The 19,622-nt window shown below is 39.4% G+C and overlaps 1 protein-coding gene across 1 annotated transcript in view; it reads left to right on the forward strand.

Moving 5' to 3' along the window:
• Positions 1–770: 770 nt before the first annotated feature.
• The window catches only part of LOC149204312 (uncharacterized), a 52,757-nt gene continuing 33,905 nt past the window's right edge, over positions 771–19,622 (forward strand). The window contains exon 1 of the mRNA XM_089397089.1: positions 771–1,466. Coding sequence (XP_089253215.1) covers positions 771–1,466 — 696 coding nt within the window. The remainder of the gene's footprint in view (positions 1,467–19,622) is intronic.

A 19,622-nucleotide genomic window follows, 5' to 3' on the forward strand; every position in this document is an offset into this window, starting at 1 on the left:
TTTTAATTAAATTTCAGTAAATATTTTTAGAAACTCAAATTTAAGTTATTTAATTTATAGAATTTGAATTTTTTTTTTTTTAGGTTTTGAAGGTATTAATTTATTTATATATTCAAAAATATATTTTAAATAATAAAAAATTTACAATTTACTTGAAATGTATTAATGGATTTTCTTATAAATTAGATTATATCTTATTTGAAATTGTATTAACAGATTTTGTTATAAATCAAACTATATTTTAAGTGTTCCAATGTTTTTAAGTACTTATTTTGTTATAAATTAGACTATGCATCAAGTGTTCTAATGTTTTTAAGTACACATTTTTATTAATGCCTTGTTTTTTTATTTTGGAAAACAATAGAAATTTAAGCATAATTTTGAAAAGATCTGGTGGAAATCTTTTAAAGTGACCTAAAGTTTCTTGATAATGTTAAATCCATTTCCAACTATTTGAACACTCCCAAATATCTGTGGAAAAAAATTCTCACTAGATTTTAACACAAAATTCACTGTCCAAATAAAATTATGATCTTAATTTTAACTTTTAACCTATATTTTATAAGTTTTAGGAATATTTTTATAAACTTTATCAAAAATTATGTTTAAAAAATATTAAAATTATTAATTAGTGGTTAGGATTAAAAAAATTGAATTGATAGTCTAAAATTCGTCGCTATCGCTCAAGACCGGAGCCTTGGCCTGCGCGCGCCCTCTGAGACTGCACCCCTCCTTGGGCATCGTGGCTGTCTGGGCCTTGGCCTCCCACCATGGCCCCCTCGGACTCTCCTCGGGAGGAACTCGATCCTCAAAAGGCCTTTTCAAATCTTGTGAAATCACTCCCTCCTCAACGCCCCAGACCTACGATTTCGAAATTTGTCAAGAAATTAGATGTTCTTCAAGAAGTTCAACTGCCTCCAACCTTGCCTCGCATGGCAGCATTATCTCTTGCTGAAAAAGGTCTCATAGGGCAATTCACAGGCCTCTGGCCCTCTCCAAGAACAGTTCAAAGATGGGTTGAACGAAACTGGTCAAATAAAATCCAAGGGAAAATATCAATTAGGTTCTATGGAAAAGGGTACTATACATTCCACTTCGAATCCAAAGAGGACAAGGATTTGATCTTCATAAATGGGTCGTATTTCATGGACTCCAGGGGTCTCTACCTCAACAAATGGACCCCAGATTTTGACTCTGAGCTGGATGTTCCCAGTGTTGTTCCGGTTTGGGTCCGTCTACCTCACCTCCCTCTCCATTGCTGGGGAGATGAGTCTGTTCAGGCCATTGGGAACGTTGTAGGCAAATATATTGATCGTAGCGAGCCGAAGGATAACATGCAAGCATGTGCAAGGATCTGTGTCGAAGTGGATCTAGGCAAAGGACTGCCTGAAGCAATAAAGCTAAAAGTGGACGAATGGAGTCATGTCCAGCAACTGGACTACGAGCAGATACCATTTAAATGTAAGGTATGTCACGAATACGGACACTTTGCTAATAGGTGTTCTAAACTTGTTGATGCAGAGAGTGATGAGCAGGAAGGCCATTGGGAATCAATCAAAAAAAAGAAGTTTGCCCCTTCATCCAAGCCTCCCCTGGTTTCTGATAACCCTGGACCCTCTGCTCCGTGTCCTTCTTCTTCCTCTACATCTGTTCCCCTCTTACCTGATCCGCCTCTCCCCCCCTCTTCTAACCCCTTTCTTGTTCTCTCTGAGACTCCTCCAGAAGATCCCCCCTTGCCCCCCTCAGCCCTATCTGAGCCTCCTGACCCCCACCCTTCCTAGATCATCTCTTCGCAAGAATCCCTTAAGCCCTCTCTATCCAGAATAACCAAAAGCTCTTCGAAAGAACATGGAACATCTAGTAACATTTACAAAAAACCGGGACCTAGAAGGAAATCAGCCAAGCAACATAGGGATGAGAACGCTTAGAAAGATATAGCCAACTGAACACAAACACCAATAGAATCTTTCATTCTGGGGCATCAAGAGAAAAAGACAAGCCAGACAGAACAAGAGAGGCGAGCACCTCTCCGCATGCCCAATACCCAATGATGAAAATCTTATCTTGGAACAGCAGGGGTTTAGGGCACCCCTCCAAAGTTGCTGCCCTCAGAGACCTAATTCACAATGAAAAGCCAGAAATTATGTTGATTCAGGAGACAAAACAAGATCAACATGAAATGAGAAGAATAATAGACCAGCAGAAACACTATATAGGATGTATTAGTGACTCAAGAGGAGCCTCCGGAGGAATTGTCACCATCTAGGACAATAGTAAATGGAACTGCACTTCAACAAATCTCCACCAGCACTGGATCAGAACCGTTTTGGACAGCAGAACAGGCAACCATACAGTAATTATTTATAATGTTTATAGCCCCAACCATTACAGAGAAAAGGAAATGTGTTGGGATGATCTCAGGGCAAGTATCGATGGGGAGCCAAATTCAAACATCATAATAGCAGACGACTTCAATCTAGTCTTGCATGCCAATGAAAAAAGGGGAGGATGTTTTACTCCAGATCCCTTCAGAGGTCGAATGGAGGCTATCATTCAAGACCATGAATTAGTTGATGTTATTCCTAAAAATCATAGGTACACTTGGAGTAACCGTAGGATTGGCATCGGCAATATAATGGAGCGGCTTGACAGATTTTTAGTTAATATCTCATACCTCTCTTCCTTTTCTGTAGGATATGCCAACGTCCTCAACACTTCAGCATCCGATCACTACCCTATTACTCTCACTCTGGAAACGCATTGCCCCCTCGGGCCTATCCCATTTAAATACAGCCCCCTTTGGAATTGGATTCCAGCAGTTAGAGAAATTGTTCAGAAGGTGTGGAGCCAGCATGTAGAAGGTTCCCCAGGCTTCATCTGGGAAACTAAATTAAAAAGAACCAAATAGGTGATAAAGGAATGGGCTAAAGAGAACTATAAGGAACCCGAGAAGGTTAAAAAGAAGATTAAGAGTGATCTTGAGAGCATTCATTTAAGGATTGAATAACATGGCCTATCTCATCAAAACAAGGAGCAAGAAAACGCTCTCTATACACAGCTGAGCCACATAAACAGGGAGGAAGAAACCAAATGGCATTTAAAATCCAGGCAATTATGGCTCCAAGGAGGAGACAAAAATACAGCCTATTTCCACAAACAGGCCACAGCTCGAAAGCTTAGGAACAATGTAAGCTCAATTTTGGATAATGAAGGAAATCTGCACAGCACCCAAGAGACCATTAGAAAGGTCGCCTCTAAGCATTACAGAAATCTCCTAACCGAAACCAAAGGCGAAGAGGATTACACTGATTTGCTCCAACACTTACCCAAAGGAATCACTAAGGAGATGAACGACAGTCTAAACAAGGAAATTGAAGAAGAGGAAATCAGAAGAGCGATTTGGAATTCGCATCCTGATAAGGCACCTAGGCCTGATGGATTTCCCATCTGCTTCTATAGGGCGTTTTGGGGTCTTATAAAAAGGGACTTGATTAAGATGATCAGGTGGATGCAGAGAAAGGGTAAAATAGGAGGGTTCACCAACTCCACCTTTCTTGCCCTCATCCCCAAAGAAAACCGGCCCACTTCCTTCTCCAGATTCCGACCCATCTCCCTCTGCAACTCTTCCTATAAAATTATGTCCAAAATTCTAGCCTCTCGCCTCAAACCCCTCCTTCCCTCTTTGATCTATGAAAATCAAGGAGGTTTCTTGCCTAATAGGCAAATCACGGATTCCATTCTTCTTGTGCAAGAAGCCATTCATTCGAGCCTCTCCAGGAAGGAAAAAGGGTTCATCCTCAAGCTTGACCTGGCTAATGCCTTTGACAGAGTCCGGCACTCCTTCCTCATAGCTGTCCTAAAAAAGATGGGATTCGAGTTTGCCTTCATTAACCTTATAGTTGCTTGCATCTCTAGGCCCTGGATTTCCCCCCTGATCAATGGCAGACCAGGTGAAGCATTTCAATCTTCCCAGGGTCTTAGACAGGGCTGCCCCCTCTCCCCCTATCTCTTTATCCTCATGGCGGAATCCTTCAGTCAAGCTCTGGATCATAACAGGAGAGTGGGCCTCATAATTGGAATCAAATTCGGGAATGGAGCAAAGAACATCAATCACTCACAGTTTGTTGATGACACCTTGTTAATAGGAGGAGCTTCCACCACAATAGCAAGGAGGTTCAAGAAACTCCTTGACCAATTTATGGGGTACTCTGGAGGCATGGTCAACCAGCTTAAAAGTTGTATATATGGATGGAATACTTCAATCCAGGTAATTCATAGTATTGCAAATATATTTGGTGTCTCCTGCAACCTGGAGTGGACTCATTTCTCTTACCTGGGCATGCCAGTGAGCCTTGGTCCTTTGAAGGCTGGTACCTGGGATGAAATCATTGATAAGGTGAAGAGGAAGGTGCAACAATGGGGATCATTGTGGCTCAACCCAGCAGGCCGCCTTATTCTTCTCAAGTCAGGTATCACCTCTCTCCCTCTTTACCGTTTCTCTCTTTACCAAGCCCCTGCTACCTTTCACCATAAAATGGAAGTTGTTCTCCGCCAATTCCTTTGGCAAGGAGGGAAGAACGACAAAAGCAAGTTTAATTTAGTCAGCTGGAAACATGTCATCCAAACCCAAGATAGAGGCGGTCTCGGTATTAGGTCGCCCAAGTTCTTAAATCTTGCCTTTGGTGGGAAAATTGTATGGAGGCTTATTACAGGTCCCTCTTCGTGGTGGAAAAGAGTGTTGGAGACCAAATACCTAAACTTCCCCAGGCAACAACTTCTTGACTCTGATATTCCTAACAGAGACTCCTCTAAAATCTAGCGGCTATGCAAAAAAGCCATTCCACTCATGATTCAGAACACTTCTAAAGTTCCCGTGGGGGGAGCCAGTATCAATATTGGAACGGATAAAATCCTGGGGCAACAACCTATAAACATGCATGAAGAAGCCATACCCATCATCAATTTCTTCAACAACAGGGGGATACACCACCTGGACCAAATTTCCAACTGGGTTCCCCATTCTCACATTTGGACAGGGTGGTCCTTCCCGGAAATACCCAGCGAATTAAATCCTAGCCTTTGTTATCTGCAGACTCTCCTTCACAGTAAAGCTCCCATTAAGAAGAATGAGAGGGATGGTTTTCGTTGGGATTTAACTGGAACAAATTACACAATCAAAGTAGGCCACCAATACCTCTGCAACAGCACCTTTCTCATGACCTTATGGAACTATTGGAAAATGGCTTGGAAGTCAGAGGCGCTCCCAAAAATAAATTTTTTCATATGGCTTCTGCTGAAGGGTAAAATTTTAACAGCAGAGGACTTGAAAAAGAGAGGCATCAATGGCCCATCCAGATGTCCTAATTGCTACAACGCCGAAGAAACGATGCACCATCTCTTTGTAGAATGCCCCTTTGCTATTGAATGTTGGAAAAGTTTGTCCTTCACTGGCAATTTACCCTGGAATTCTCAACATTCCATTGTCGAAGCAATTCACATTTGAAAAAAAAGCTGCCCCTGGAAAGAAAAAAGAAGTAACCTGGTGAAGAGAGTATGGAATACTCTCTCTTATACCCTGCTATGGCGAATCTGGCTAGCAAGAAATCAGAAAATATTCCAAGACAAGAGCTCAGCTACAAGAATAGTTTGCAACAAGGCCAAAAATCTCACCTTGGAAGCTATCTCAATCAAAACCCCAAGCAGGATAGATGCAACAATGTACAATGTGGAAGAGCGAGAATTTATAAGTTTCATTCTGGATAAAAATTACAAAGCCCAGAATGGTAGCATGGCGAATGAACAACGCAGTAAAGAAACCAACTCCTGGAAAATCAGATTAAAAGAAGAGGAGTTTGTCAATTGGATACAAAATTGCACAACTTCTATCTTTTTTTTCAATGGGGCATCTAAATCGAATCCAGGAACAGCCAGAGTAGGGGGAAGTCGATCATCAACACTAATGGGGAATGCATTCTGCACTATGAATGGGGCCTAGGGAAGGTCTCGAACAATAGAGCGGAAGCATTAGCCCTGTTTCAAGGACTAACTCAGCTCAGAAATTTGGGGATAAATTCGACAAGAATGTTAGGAGATTCTTCTGTTGTCATCTGCCTCATGGTCCACCAGAAAGAATCGCCCAACACCCTCCTCCAGCAAGTCATCAGGCGAAATCAATTGCTGCATCAAGCAATGGATAACTTGCAGTACTTCCATATCCTTCGTAATCTCAACAAGCAGGCCGATGGATATGCTAACAGAGCGTGTGAAAGGACAGTAGGCAGTTTGTGTTGCAACGCTGAGGAGATCCATCAGCCCTTGCCATGATCCGAGTCAAGCCTTTTTGCACCAAATCGGACAGTACTGACAAAAAGGATTGGAATCATACCTATCAGGCCTTCAGCAAAATTGCTATCCACATAGGGATATGGCAAAGATATTATCCTCTCCAAATTCTTCTCAATCTCAATAACCATGCTGGTCTCTATCTTATCAATCCTGTTCCTCGGGCTTCACTGGACAGTTCTCTGACCTTTCCGTGCCTCTCTCTGGACTCCCTCTCATTTCTCGTGACCGGCTCTCACCCCTCCCGCCTCTCCTTATATCCTCCCTCCCCTCTCCTTATCCCTGCACTCTACCCCCCGATTGCTCCTCTCTGCGACTCATCGCAGCTATTCATTCTTGCCTCTGGTTCCAAGTGGATCTATCAATCTTCTAACTGCATCGTTATCCAATTTTCTTCTCCTGCCTTTATAACCTGGAAGATTTCTGCTCCCCGCGTTGTTGACCGAATCCATTGGCAGTCCCTCTTCGCCCCCATCCGCCCTCTATTTTCCCCTCCCTTAGCATCAACTATGGCCCGCAATGAGGATTGTTTGCACTGCTTGGACCTGCAAGCTGAGCTGGAAGAAATCAGAGCCCAACAGCATATCTTAGACAATCAACATAGGATTTTGGAAGCAAGAATCGATGACCAGAATCGCATCATTAATGACAAATACCGAGCAGAAATTGATCTCTTCTTGCACAGGGTTTCTTCTCTTCATCAACAGTTCAACCATTTGTCAAGCAGGTGTAGCCATGCGGAAGAGTCCATAACGATTCTGAAATATATGATGGACAAACGCAACAAAGCAACCCCAAGCTCCTCAAGCGGCAATCAAATAGATGGGGATGAAAAACTGGAGGAATCTACAGCAAGGCATATCGGTGATATTAACATAGATTAGAAATGATTTGTAAATGTCAGTTTTTGCTACTACAATATGTAAGAGTTTACAATAGTTTAGAAGTCCTTAAAGACAAAACAAGTAGGAGAAGGATCAAGGAGAGATATCTGTTTTGTAACTCCACTGATCCTGGCTGCCCTCAGCACTTAATGTACCTCAGGAGTCCTGACTCCCATCTTTTTTTCAATTATTAATACAGCAACGAACTATGTAAAAAAAAAAAGGATGAAAAAACTGATTTATACTTTAAAAATCTCATTTCATTAACAATCCCATAACCAATTTTTAATAGCAAATTATCGAGTAAAACATTTAAACTTTTCCCTGGTATATCTCTTTTATGAAAGAATATGCAAGATTGTAATTATTATTAACCGAGTAAAATATGGTAAAAAGAATAATATCAATTGTATAGGTAAGGATGACAAAAATATGTACCTTCTAGTACCATGTGACAATAACCTTGCCATGAAACAATAACGTTGCGACGTGACCGAGGTCAACAATTAAAGTTCGTCATATGCGTAGCCATTAAAGCTTTTAACAATATTTTGTTGCGTTCAAAGATGATTAACCTCACCACGAAAATACACTTAATATTAAACCTCTATCCTTGAAAAGGTGATAAAATTTGGCATGTTTTTGAGATGGAAAAAAGGTGACAAAAAATATATTCCATTAAAAGAAGTATACAATAAAATACAAGATTAGTGATTTTTTGGGCTTAACATGTGATGATTTCATATTATAAGCCATTTACAAAATTGTAAAGTACTCTGTCATATATGTATCATAAATGTATTTGTAGTGTGAATATATTTATGGTTATTTTGTAAAGTACTCTGTCATATATGTATCATAAATGTATTTGTAGTGTGAATATATTTATGGTTGGACATTCTTTTTCCTTTAGTGTAAAAATAATAAATAAATATTTCTTATTAATAATATTTTATAGTATTTCACATGTTTTCTTACACTAAAGTTTATAATATTTTTTCCACATGTGTTTTTATAATAATTTTTATTACTAAATCTATAAATTTATAGTTTTAAAATATAAACATTAAATTTGCAAAGTCATATTTTTTAGAATCATTTTATAACATAAATATATTTTTTTAGTTTAGAGATTTATAAATTAGAGAATGTCAATCTATGTAGTTATTAGTCATGAAATGTCAATCATCAATATTTTAAATAAAATTGATTTATTAAAAAAAATGTTATAAATTTACTGCATTCTATTTTTGCATGTTATAATAGGATTGAAATCAAAATTTTCATAATCATCTTATTCGAGATTATTATAATTGGAATTTGAAAAATAATTCTTTGATTAAGGATAATCTTCATTGCCACAATGTTAAATCTAAATTTCAATACTCTTTCTACTTGACCCTTCTCTTTTTCAAAAGGTTTGAAAACAAATTTTTTATATTTCTCATATTTTTATTGAAAAAAGTTATAAAATATGATTTAAATATCAAGTTCTCCTTACTTCCCAAACTTATATATTTCAAAAAAAAAAAAAGAAATATAAACTAGCCAATACTTGGTTTCTTCAATAATTCTAAAAAGTTGCTTTGCAGGAGAACATTAATCCACTTCCCATGAGCATATTTCAAAAACATAAATGTGTAAACTAAATAGTGACTTGGTTTCTTCAATAACTTTGAAATGAAGATAATATTTAATATTCATGCCGTTGACAAAACTTATATATAACTTTATATTTACAATATTTCATTGGATTTATGTAATGTTTCTATTTTTAAGCTTCCTCCATATTACAACCATGATGGATTTCCACAGTATGTGATGGTAAAGCCACAAGAGCAAAATTACATCATGAGAGATCCCAAAGGCATTTGGAGGGGTTTTATAGGATCCCACAATATTCTCTTGGTATATTCCATCATCAAGGTCAGTTTTGGCAGAACTTGTTTTTGGTTCTATTCCATTCTGATAATTTCTTTAAAACATGGTTATTATTGAGCCTAACTTAATTAAGTATGCTTAAGATGGCATTCCGAGAGGAATATTTGATGGAACACCTTAACGTAATAGCTCGTTGGAACCGGAACAAGAAGATCTACAAGATGGGACATTGAGAAGTGAGTTCTAGTGGCTAGAGAAAGTATGGTGAGTGATTTACCATTTTCCCAAATAAAAAATGACTTTAATTAGTCAATTAAATAAAAGAAGGTAGGAATTATTAATATAAGGAAAAAATCCAAATTTGACTTAAGTAAAATTAAATTAAATTAAAAAGTCACTTAAATGAAGTAAAGGGGGGGCTTCTAGAATAATATTAAAGTAATCAAAATAAAATAATTCTAGAAGATTGGAGATCTATATGTTAAGCCTTTAAAAGGAGGCGGGGGCATCATTTGGGACATCTTGGTTTGGTTGATTATTTGTCATGGAGAGGTTTGGAGAGCGAAGTTCCCAACTGCAACCAGCGCCTTCGACAAAAACCCTTCTTATCCCTTAGTGAATTCATTTAGAATTCAGAGGTGTTTATTGATTCTAATTCTATTTTGGAGGTCAATCTAGCATTGAGCATATGTTCTAATAACTATTATTGTAGCTATTTCCTATGGAAAGTTTGGGCGTAATCTTCCCCAGTAAATAAATAAGATGTATTACTTATATTTCTCATGTTATTTATGGGTTTTACTGCATATTTTACTGATGTTGTTAATTTTATGGTGTAAATGTGAAATTTTAATTGGGGTTAAAGAAGAAAGTTTATGTCGTAAATTTTAAAGCAAAATCTCGAGAATTTATAAATGGGATATTACATTGGTATCAGAGCATGATTTGGCCAGTTGTGGGTTAAAATCCAAGTTTGTCGCATTTTCATATTGTTCCTGAAGAATAAGGGAGCCGAGTTTGTGGATTGAAAATTTTAATCCATTTGTTGGATGATAATTGTTGCAGGTGTGTCGTCCATGGGGTCTTGGATAAATGGTGATCGAGTGCTTTGTTAAGGCACTCCTTGATGTGAAGTTATTGGTTCAATTCCCTGCCCCAATCAAGGTGATATATTGGAGATGATGATGATGTAGTCCCACCAAGCTTACAAAAAAGAATGTTGTAGGTGTGCCGAATAAAAAAAAAAATTAAAAAAAAAAAATATATATATATATATACTGGACCAAATTTATTGCAAGCTAATTTCCAATGATTTCCATGTGCCAAAGTGACACATTTTGTCGGAGCTAGATTTATCTATTCGTTGGACCGAGTTTATTTGTCTATTTTGTTGGACCAAATTTATTTTGCTAAGTCGAATTCTTTTTGTTGGGTCCAAATTATTTTGCTAGGCCAAATTTGTCTTGTTGTGCCGAATTTCTCTTGCAGGGCTTAATTTATTTTGTTGTGCCAAATTTCTCTTGATGGGTCGAAATTATTCTGCAGGGCAAATTTATCTTGTTGTGCCAAATTTCTAGTGTTGAGTCGAATTATTTTGCTAGGCTGCAATTATTGTTGGAGTCGTTGATTTAATTTTCCAAGTAAAAAAAAAAAAAAAACAAAAAACAAAAAACAAAAAACAAAAAAAACAAACAAACAAAAAACAACAAACAAAACAAAAAAACAACAAACAAACAAAACAAAAAAAAACCAAAGATTCTACCTCAATATTATTGATTGGGTTTTTTGTTGTGGCATTTTTCAATTGAAAAATTGTGATTTATCGGCTGGAATTTTTTAAAATTTTCAGCAAAACTACTTCTAGAGATTCGTTCAAGAAAATTGAAAAAAGAAATTGTGATTGACATGTTGATTATTTGTAAAGGTGGAATTTGAAAAATTGGCTCAAGGATGATCCACCAAGGATTTGGAGTGGCTTGGCTAAAGGCCAACAAAGGTTGGATGAATCACTAAGGTAGCCCGCAACCATTAGTGTTGACCCTCTCGCCAGAAGAAATTTGATGATGAGATTTTTTGGAGGATTCAGATCTGGAAAAGATGAAAACAGTTCCCTGAATTTCCAAGGAAGAGCAAAAATCAAATGAGAAGAGAACATATATGTTTCACATGTTAGGGAGCATGGACACCAAATCACAGATATAAAGTTAAAATGGATATAGAAGCAAGTGAGACTACAAAAATTAAAGCAAAGCGTGAACAATCATATGGAGATTATGGTAGCTGCCCTGATATGCGTTAATGTTTAATAGATGAGCATGATGAGATTCAAAGTGTCCCCATGAGTGGAGAAGATCGAGGAGGAGACATTTAGGGTGATAAGTTATTAGTGATGATCCAACAGGGGAAGCACATAAAGGAGCATGAGTCAGATGAGGAGGAGGATAGGCACAGTGTGCATGATGAACCATATTTTGAGACCTAGTCAAAGGCACAAGTTGGAGTCATGGTGGAGGTGGTTGAGCATCCATCTTTGGGTCCACTCAGCAATGAGATGAAAATGGGTGCAAAGGCAGCCACCAGCGCTGCAGTACTTTCAAACAGTACTTTTCAGGAGAAGATTGAACATTTCTAGATAGATCTAATTACCTTTCTCTTGAAGCAGAAGATCCAGACAATCTGATGCACCATCTTGCAACAGAATAATAACATCGAGGACCTCAAAATGAAGTGTGTCGAGTCAACGAACAAGTTATCTAGTGTTGAGGATGTTGAAAATAGCAACAAGAAATGCTAAATATAGAAGTGTTAAATTTAGTACTGCTATAAATAGCATTTCGGGATACCTTCCTATTTTAGTTAGTCCCTGAACTAAAACAGAGAAGTAAAAATTCAAACTTGATCTTAGTAGCTATTTGTAAAATAATTAATTAATTCACCATGAGTTAATTAGTTGTAGAAAATCAAACAGGAAGTCTATGTGGGGACATGCAACAATTTCTCCATTAATTGAGGAATTTATCCATCAGTTAAAGAGATAAGGATGAGTTGTAATTTAAGTTGTAAATAGTTGGCTTAATTAACTGAGTCAAGTCAAGTTAGATTAATTCAAACAGTTTGTTGAATTAATTGTGAGTTCAGTTAGTTAATGCATGCATGCATGTAACTACTGCACTTAAGATAACTGAATATTCTCTCATAAATAACTCATGCATGTCAGTTCAGATAGAGACCCAGTTGAGATCAGATGGAGGGACAGTGTACTATCAATTGCTAGAATATTCCATTGTGAATATCTCTTGCATGCAGAAGGAATTATTTCCTTGAGGATTGTGTAGTTAATTCTTCAGGTTTTGTGAGCGTGACAAGGCCAATTCACACATGTGGCATCACTAGACCCCAAGAAAAATTGTGCAAGGAAATAGGAGGCTTGGAGGGCTTGAGGAGGACATATATAGTGTCTATTCAGTCTATGAGTTGTATTGTTTGATTGCAGAGAGAGCAGGATAGCTTGAGAGTTGATTCTTTTTGTAACTCGAACATGTTTCCACTTGTATGATAATACAGAGATTGGGGTTTTAGGCTAAGGCTTTCCCTAGGTTATTTCTTCTGTGTTATGTGTGATATATTTCTCATTCTCAGTTATATGTGTTCTCATTGATCTTGCTCATATTCAATTAAGCTTCCGCAAAGTTTGTTGTAGAAGTAGATCTTGTATTTTTCTTTAGTCTATTGCATAATCTGTTGATCTACAGTGGGAATTTCTACATGGTATCAGAGCAAAGGTGATCAAAGGAGAAGAACATTATACAAGAGGGGAGAAGTTCGAAGGTTGAGGTTCCTGAATATAGAAATCGAGTTCTTATCACATCTCAATTTCACCAATGGCGTTCAACGGTTTAAGACTTGAGTATGCCCTTGACGGCAGCTCGAATTATATAGTCTGGAAGGATCGTATAGAAGCAATATTAGAGGATAACAGTCTAAAGGACTTCATTGATCAAGAAGTCCCAAAGCCAACTGATGCTACTCAATTGGCGGAATGGAAGAAATGTGTGGCTAGAGCAAGGAGAATCCTTCTGGAGGGAGTTTGAGACCACATAGTCTCGAGTCTCCATGGGAAGGAGACACTATTTTCAATGTGGAAAACATTGAAAAATCTATATCAGAATAGCAGCAATTAGAGGAAGCTGGCGCTAAAAGACAAGCTTCGGAAAATCAAGTGTGAAAAGGGCGACACGATCTCTACATATCTGAACAAGCTCACCACCTGCAAGGATGAGCTTGGAAATGTAGGGATCACGACTGCTGATGATGACATGGTGAGTCTTGCACTCCTCGGTCTTCCTAAGAGCTGGCAAAGCTACGAAGACTCGGTTAATGGAAGATAAAAACTGCTAGATTGGGAACGACTTTGGTCGGATTTGATGCAGGAGGAAATAAGAAGAAGCACTAGAGATCGATCCTCATTAAAGCAAGATGATGAGGAAAATCTAGCCTTAGCGAGTAAGGCGAGGAAAGGGAAAGGGAAGGCGTCCCATCCCAAATCTGGTTCTTCCTATGGTGGGAAGAAGTTTGACAAATCGAAAGTGCGATGCTTTCATTGTCATGAAGTGGGCCATTATGCTACAAATTTCCCACATAAGAAATCCAAGAAGGGTTCCTCAAAGGATCTGATGGTGAGGCATTGGCCTCATAGTTTGAGCTGGATTTCTCGCTTATCACATGCATGGTTTCATCCATGGCGGGATGTGTGTGGTACCTGGACAGTGGAGCTTCATTCCACATGTCAGGTGACAAGAATCTTTTTAGTACCTTGGAGGAGAAGGATCTCCAGATGCGGATCGAGATGGGCGATGATGGAAAGTACCGTGTTTCAGGTGAAGGTATAGTTGTGTTTCAGAGGGAGTGTGGAGCTCCCCTCACCTTGACTGATGTAAAGTATGTGCCAGGTCTGAAGAAGAATCTTGTATATGTCGCTATAATAGAAGATAAAGGCTATGATGTAGTATTTAGTAAAAGAAGGTATTCCTGAGGCATATCGGTACTGGACAACAAAGCGAATTGGGATTCGAGTAAAGAATCTCTACAACCTGGAGGTAGACGACTATGCTGCATTGAGTTCCAAAGATAACATGGTGCAGAGCCAAGATTTTGGCGAGCTATGGCACAGAAGACTGGGCCACTTGCACCATGGAGCCCTGAAGATCATGTAGTAGATTTCTACCGGATTACCCAAGGGAAAACTTGAGCAGAGGAATACATGCAAAGGTTGTACCTTGGGTAAGTATGTGAAATCTTCCTTTCCAGATCGAGACAGTAGAGCTGGAGCAATCCTGGAGAGAGTTCACTCAGATGTTTGTGGACCATTCTCTACAGCCTCCACCACTAAACAAAAGTACTATGTTATTTTTATTGATGATTTTTCTCGTAGATGCTAGATCTACTTTATGCCAAAGAAGGATCAGACCTTCTTGAGGTTTTGTGAGTTTAAAGCCTTGGCAGAGAAAGAATATAGAAAGAAAATAAAAGCCTTGTGTAGCGGCAATGGTGGAGAGTATGTCTCCCAATAGTTTAAAGACTTCTGCGCTGTAGAAGGAATTAAACGGGAATTGATGGCACCCCATAACCCACAGCAGAATGGGGTGGCCGAAAGGAAGAATAGATCAATTGTGGGAGCAGCTCGAGCGATGTTGCATGACCAAAGCCTACCACTGCATTTGTGGGTTGAGGCATGCAATATAGCAGTATACTTGCAGAACATAAGCCTACACCATATACTAGGGACGAAGACACCTATGGAGGCCTTTTCCGGGAAGCTACCAGATGTGAGTCACTTCCGAACCTTTGGATCATCAATTTACTATCATGTCACCAAAGATGCCTGGAAGAAGCTAGATCCAACAGTTGAGTTGGGAATACTTGTGGGGTACACAGATACACCCCACAACTATCGAGTGTACCTACCTACCAGTCAGAGGACAGTGGTACGCAGGGATCTGAAGTTCGATGAGTAGAAAGCCATGCGATTATCACTTGAGAGGGAGCTTAAGTTGCATGCAGAGGAGGAAATTTCAATTCCTAAGGAGGAGGAGCCTCAGATTGATGCGGAGCAACCGAATGCAGAGGATCCGGGAGTGGAGACATCCACTCATGCTAAGACTTCCAAAGATGGGTGGAAACACTCAAGGGAAGTTGACAGGTTGATGTTGGATGTGTGGGAGAATGTGGGACAAACATCTTCTCAGTGCATACAGAGGAGATACATGGCCCTGGTTGGGGAGTGTGTAGATATCGAACCTTCTTCATTCAAGGAGGCAGTGCAACAACCAGTCTGGGTTGATGCAATGGTAGAGGAGTATGACTCTATCATTCGGTGTGTGGAATGTTGTCCCAAGACCTCAGGATAAGTTAGTGGTGAGTTCCAGATGGCTTTACAAAGTAAAGTAGGTACCTGATGGCAGTGTTGAGAAACATAAGGCAAGGTTTGTTGCTCGGGGTTTCTCACAAGTCGAGGGGATCGACTACGATGAGACTTTTGCTCCCATAGCAAGGTACTCATCAATTAGATCGATGTTGGCACTATCAGCTCAGATGGGATGGAAGATCCACCAGATGGACGTGAAGATAACATTCCTCAATGGGAAGATTGAGGAGGAGGTGTACATTGAGCAACCAAAGGGTTTCGAGACCTTCGATTGTGAGTCGCATGTGTGCCGACTCAAGAGGGCTTTGTATGGGCTGAAGCAAGCACCACGTGCTTGGTACACCAGGATCGACAACTATTTCACTGGGTTGGGCTTCACCAAGAGTGAAGCAGATGCAAACCTTTACCACATCATGGTAGAAGGTAAACCATTGATCATTTTTCTTTATGTCGATGATTTGATTTTGACAGGTGATGATCAGCTGATACAGTGTTGTAAGGAGGACCTTGCAAGAGAGTTTGAAATGAAAGGCATGGGTCTTATGCACTACTTTCTAGGCATGGAGGTGTGGCAGAAAGATGGTGAAGTATTTGTGTCTCAAGGCAAGTATGCCAATGAGATACTCAGATGCTTTCACATGGAGAAGTGCAAGCCCATGCAAACTCCTCTAGTTGGGAACTAGAGGAAGGAAGATGCTACTTCAGGTGAGGTAGTAGCTGCTACTGTTTATCGGCAGCTGGTGGGTTCACTTATGTATCTGGTGAACACACGACCCAACTTATGCTTTGCGGTGAACCAGCTGATTCAAGCTATGGGAAGCCTACCAAGCTGTTTTGGAAGGCAGCGAAGCATGTGTTGAGATATCTCAGAGGCATATCTCAGTTTGGATTGCGGTACAGACGGACAGAGGGAGTGAAGCTTCAAGGCTTCACAGATGCAGATTGGGTAGGGAGTGGAGAGCACTTCTGAAGGAATCTTCAACCTTTGTTTAGCTGCAGTTTCCTGGTTCAACAGGAAATAGAGATCAGTTGCACTTAGCTCAATAGAGGCTGAATACATGGCTGCTAGTCAGGCTGCATGTGAGGCCATTTGTATGCGGAAGATTCTAGTGGGATTGTTTGGTCAGAGGATGGATCCAACCGTGATCTAATGTGATAACCAGAGTTGTATCAAACTCTTTGAGAATCCAGTTTTTCATGACAGGTCCAAGCAGATTGATATCCGGTATCACCATCTTCGAGACTGTGTGGTCAAGAGGACCATGTTGTTGCTGTATGTTTTGACCGAGGAACGGGATGCAAATATTTTGACTAAGGCATTGTCAAAATGCAAGGTCGAGTTCCACAGAGACATGATTGGGGTTATTGATAATCCCTTTCTTGTTGAGAGGGAGTGTTGAAAACAACAACAAGAAATGCTAAATATAGAAGTGCTAAATTTAGTACTGCTATAAATAGCATTTCGGGATACCTTCCTATTTTAGTTAGTCCCTGAACTAAAATAGAGAAGTAAAAATTCGAATTTGATCTTAGCAGCTGTTTGTAAAATAATTAATTAATTCACCATGAGTTAATTAGTTGTAGAAAATCAAACATGAAGTCTATGTGGGAACATGCAATAGTTTCTCCATTAATTGAGGAATTTATCCATCAGTTAAAGAGATAAGGATGAGTTGTAATTAGTTGGCTCAGTTAACTGAGTCAAGTCCAGTTAGATTAATTCAAACAGTTTGTTGAATTAATTGTGAGTTCAATTAGTTAATGCATGCATGCATTGCACTTCAGATAATTGAATATTCTCTCATAAATAACTCATGCATGTCAGTTCAGACAGAGACCCAGTTGAGATCAGATGGAGGGACAATGTACTATCAGTTGCTAGAATATTCCTTGTGAATATCTTTTGCATGCAGAAGGAATTCTTTCCTTGAGGATTTCACAGTTACTTCTTTAGGTTTTGTGAGTGTGATGAGGCCAATTCACACATGTGGCATCACTAGACCCCAAGAAAAACTGCACAAGAAAATAGGAGGCTTGGAGGGCTTGAGGAGGACATATACAATGTCTATTTAGTCTATGAGTTGTATTGTTTGATTGCAGAGAGAGTAGGATAGCTTGAGAGCTGATTCTTTTTGTAACTCGAACATATTTCCACTTGTATGACAATATAGAGATTAGGGTTTTAGGCTAAGGCTTTCCCCGGGTTATTTCTTCTGTGTTATGTGTGATAGATTTCTCATTCTCAGTTATATGTGTTCTTATTGATCTTGATCATATTCGATTAAGCTTCCGCAAAGTTTGTTGTAGAAGTAGATCTTGTATTTTGCTTTAGTCTATTGCATAATCTGTTGATCTACAGTGGGAATTTCTACAGAGGAGCGGTTAAGGGTCTTAGCAAGGCAACAACAGGAGTACACTTGGTAGTTTCAGAGCATCCCTCTTCATAAGTACATTGAAAGGGCTTGCAACACTATTACCCCACCTCTGTACATTGGAGAGCGAGGGATAAAGATTTTTAGGAGGATCATGTTGCATGAGTTATGCATCAAGCAACATCAACATAGTAGACTTGTTTCATGCGCAAGTATTCATGCATTCAATCCTTCCCACGGGATGGAATGATGAGGGATTATGATTTTGTACTCTATTGATGGGATGACTCTTAGGAGGATATGCTTAGCTAGGGGGCATAATAGAGCATGAACCCTTAGGCACAGACAATGGTGGAGGGACAAGGTGGTATCATAACTATAACACCCTCCTCTGACATCTACCCAAGCAATCGGTCAGCGGGGTAAACATGCGACGAGAGGCTACTATGATATGATTCAACCTCCTAGGTAACCTTAAGGAAATGGAATCGATGGAAACACAACACACAGACCTCCCTCAGGTGCTTCAGGACCCCCAGGAGCTAATCCACCACTCTAGGTGCCCAACCCCTAAGTTAACCTATCATTTACATGAATTAAACCCAGAGTTTCTCCCATGACAAGGCATACATGCGACTGTAAACCTATAGTCACTCCCACAGTGCATGCAAGGGAGAGATTGCAGTCTCTATCAACTAGTTCTGTGTTAGAGACTGCGAGATTTAAACCACTTTTTGAGGGCTATGCTCCAAACCAATGCCTGGAACTTGATGAGACTCTCCAAGATATTAAATGACACCAAGGCAAAGCCTCTAACACCAAAACTTGATCAAGGGCTTGACCTAATCATGACAAACATTTTATCAAACACTTAGTAAATATGCAACCTACATGTGTAAATAACAGATCTGAGCATAGGGGTCTCATACTTATCTAAGATTCACTATGAAGCATTGTCTCCTTATCACATTAGCTGCCATTTCATCCATTAGGTCATAGATACATTGATCATTCAATAACAAGTAAGAACATGATGAGATCCACTCATGGATGTTGTCATAAAACATGTAAATAACCAGCATAATAGGGACAAAAATACCAATGAAATCATAGCCATATAAACCACATATAATCCATCATAATTCTCATAGAGATACAAGGATAAATAAACTTTCATTAATGATGAAAAATCCAAACCCGGGATGGGACTTCCACATTCCACCCGACCCTAGAATGGTTGAGGTAAATCTCTCTTCAGTTATTCATGCTTGTGCCATATTCCAAGCATGAATGTGGGATCTCATAGAACACATCAATCAAAACTCATCCAGGGCTTCCAGAGGCCATCCACCTCAACCCATCAAACAGTGATTCCACCTCACGGTTGGACATCACAAAACCAACATTAGATCGGTTTCTATCTCAGCCTTCCGGGGCTCCAGAGTGTTTGTTCCAACCTAACTACCAGGACTAGTAACTCAACCCACAACTTTTACCGTGATCTGGAGTGTTTGTCCAACTAAGGCTACGGGACTAGTAACTCAACCCAAGTTGTTATAGGGTTCCATAGCATTTGTCCAACCAAGGCTACAAGACTAGTAACTCAACCCAAGTTGTTACAGGGCTCTAGAGCGTTTGTCCAACCAAGGCTTCCAAGAACTAATAGCTCAACTTAGGCTAAGGAAACATGAGAACCAACCAGAAACAAAGCAAATAAAC

Source organism: Pinus tabuliformis, chromosome 1_2 (assembly GCF_031772625.1).
Source record: "Pinus tabuliformis cultivar Carrire ecotype Pingquan chromosome 1_2, CPIR1, whole genome shotgun sequence".
Lineage (NCBI taxonomy): Eukaryota > Viridiplantae > Streptophyta > Pinopsida > Pinales > Pinaceae > Pinus > Pinus tabuliformis.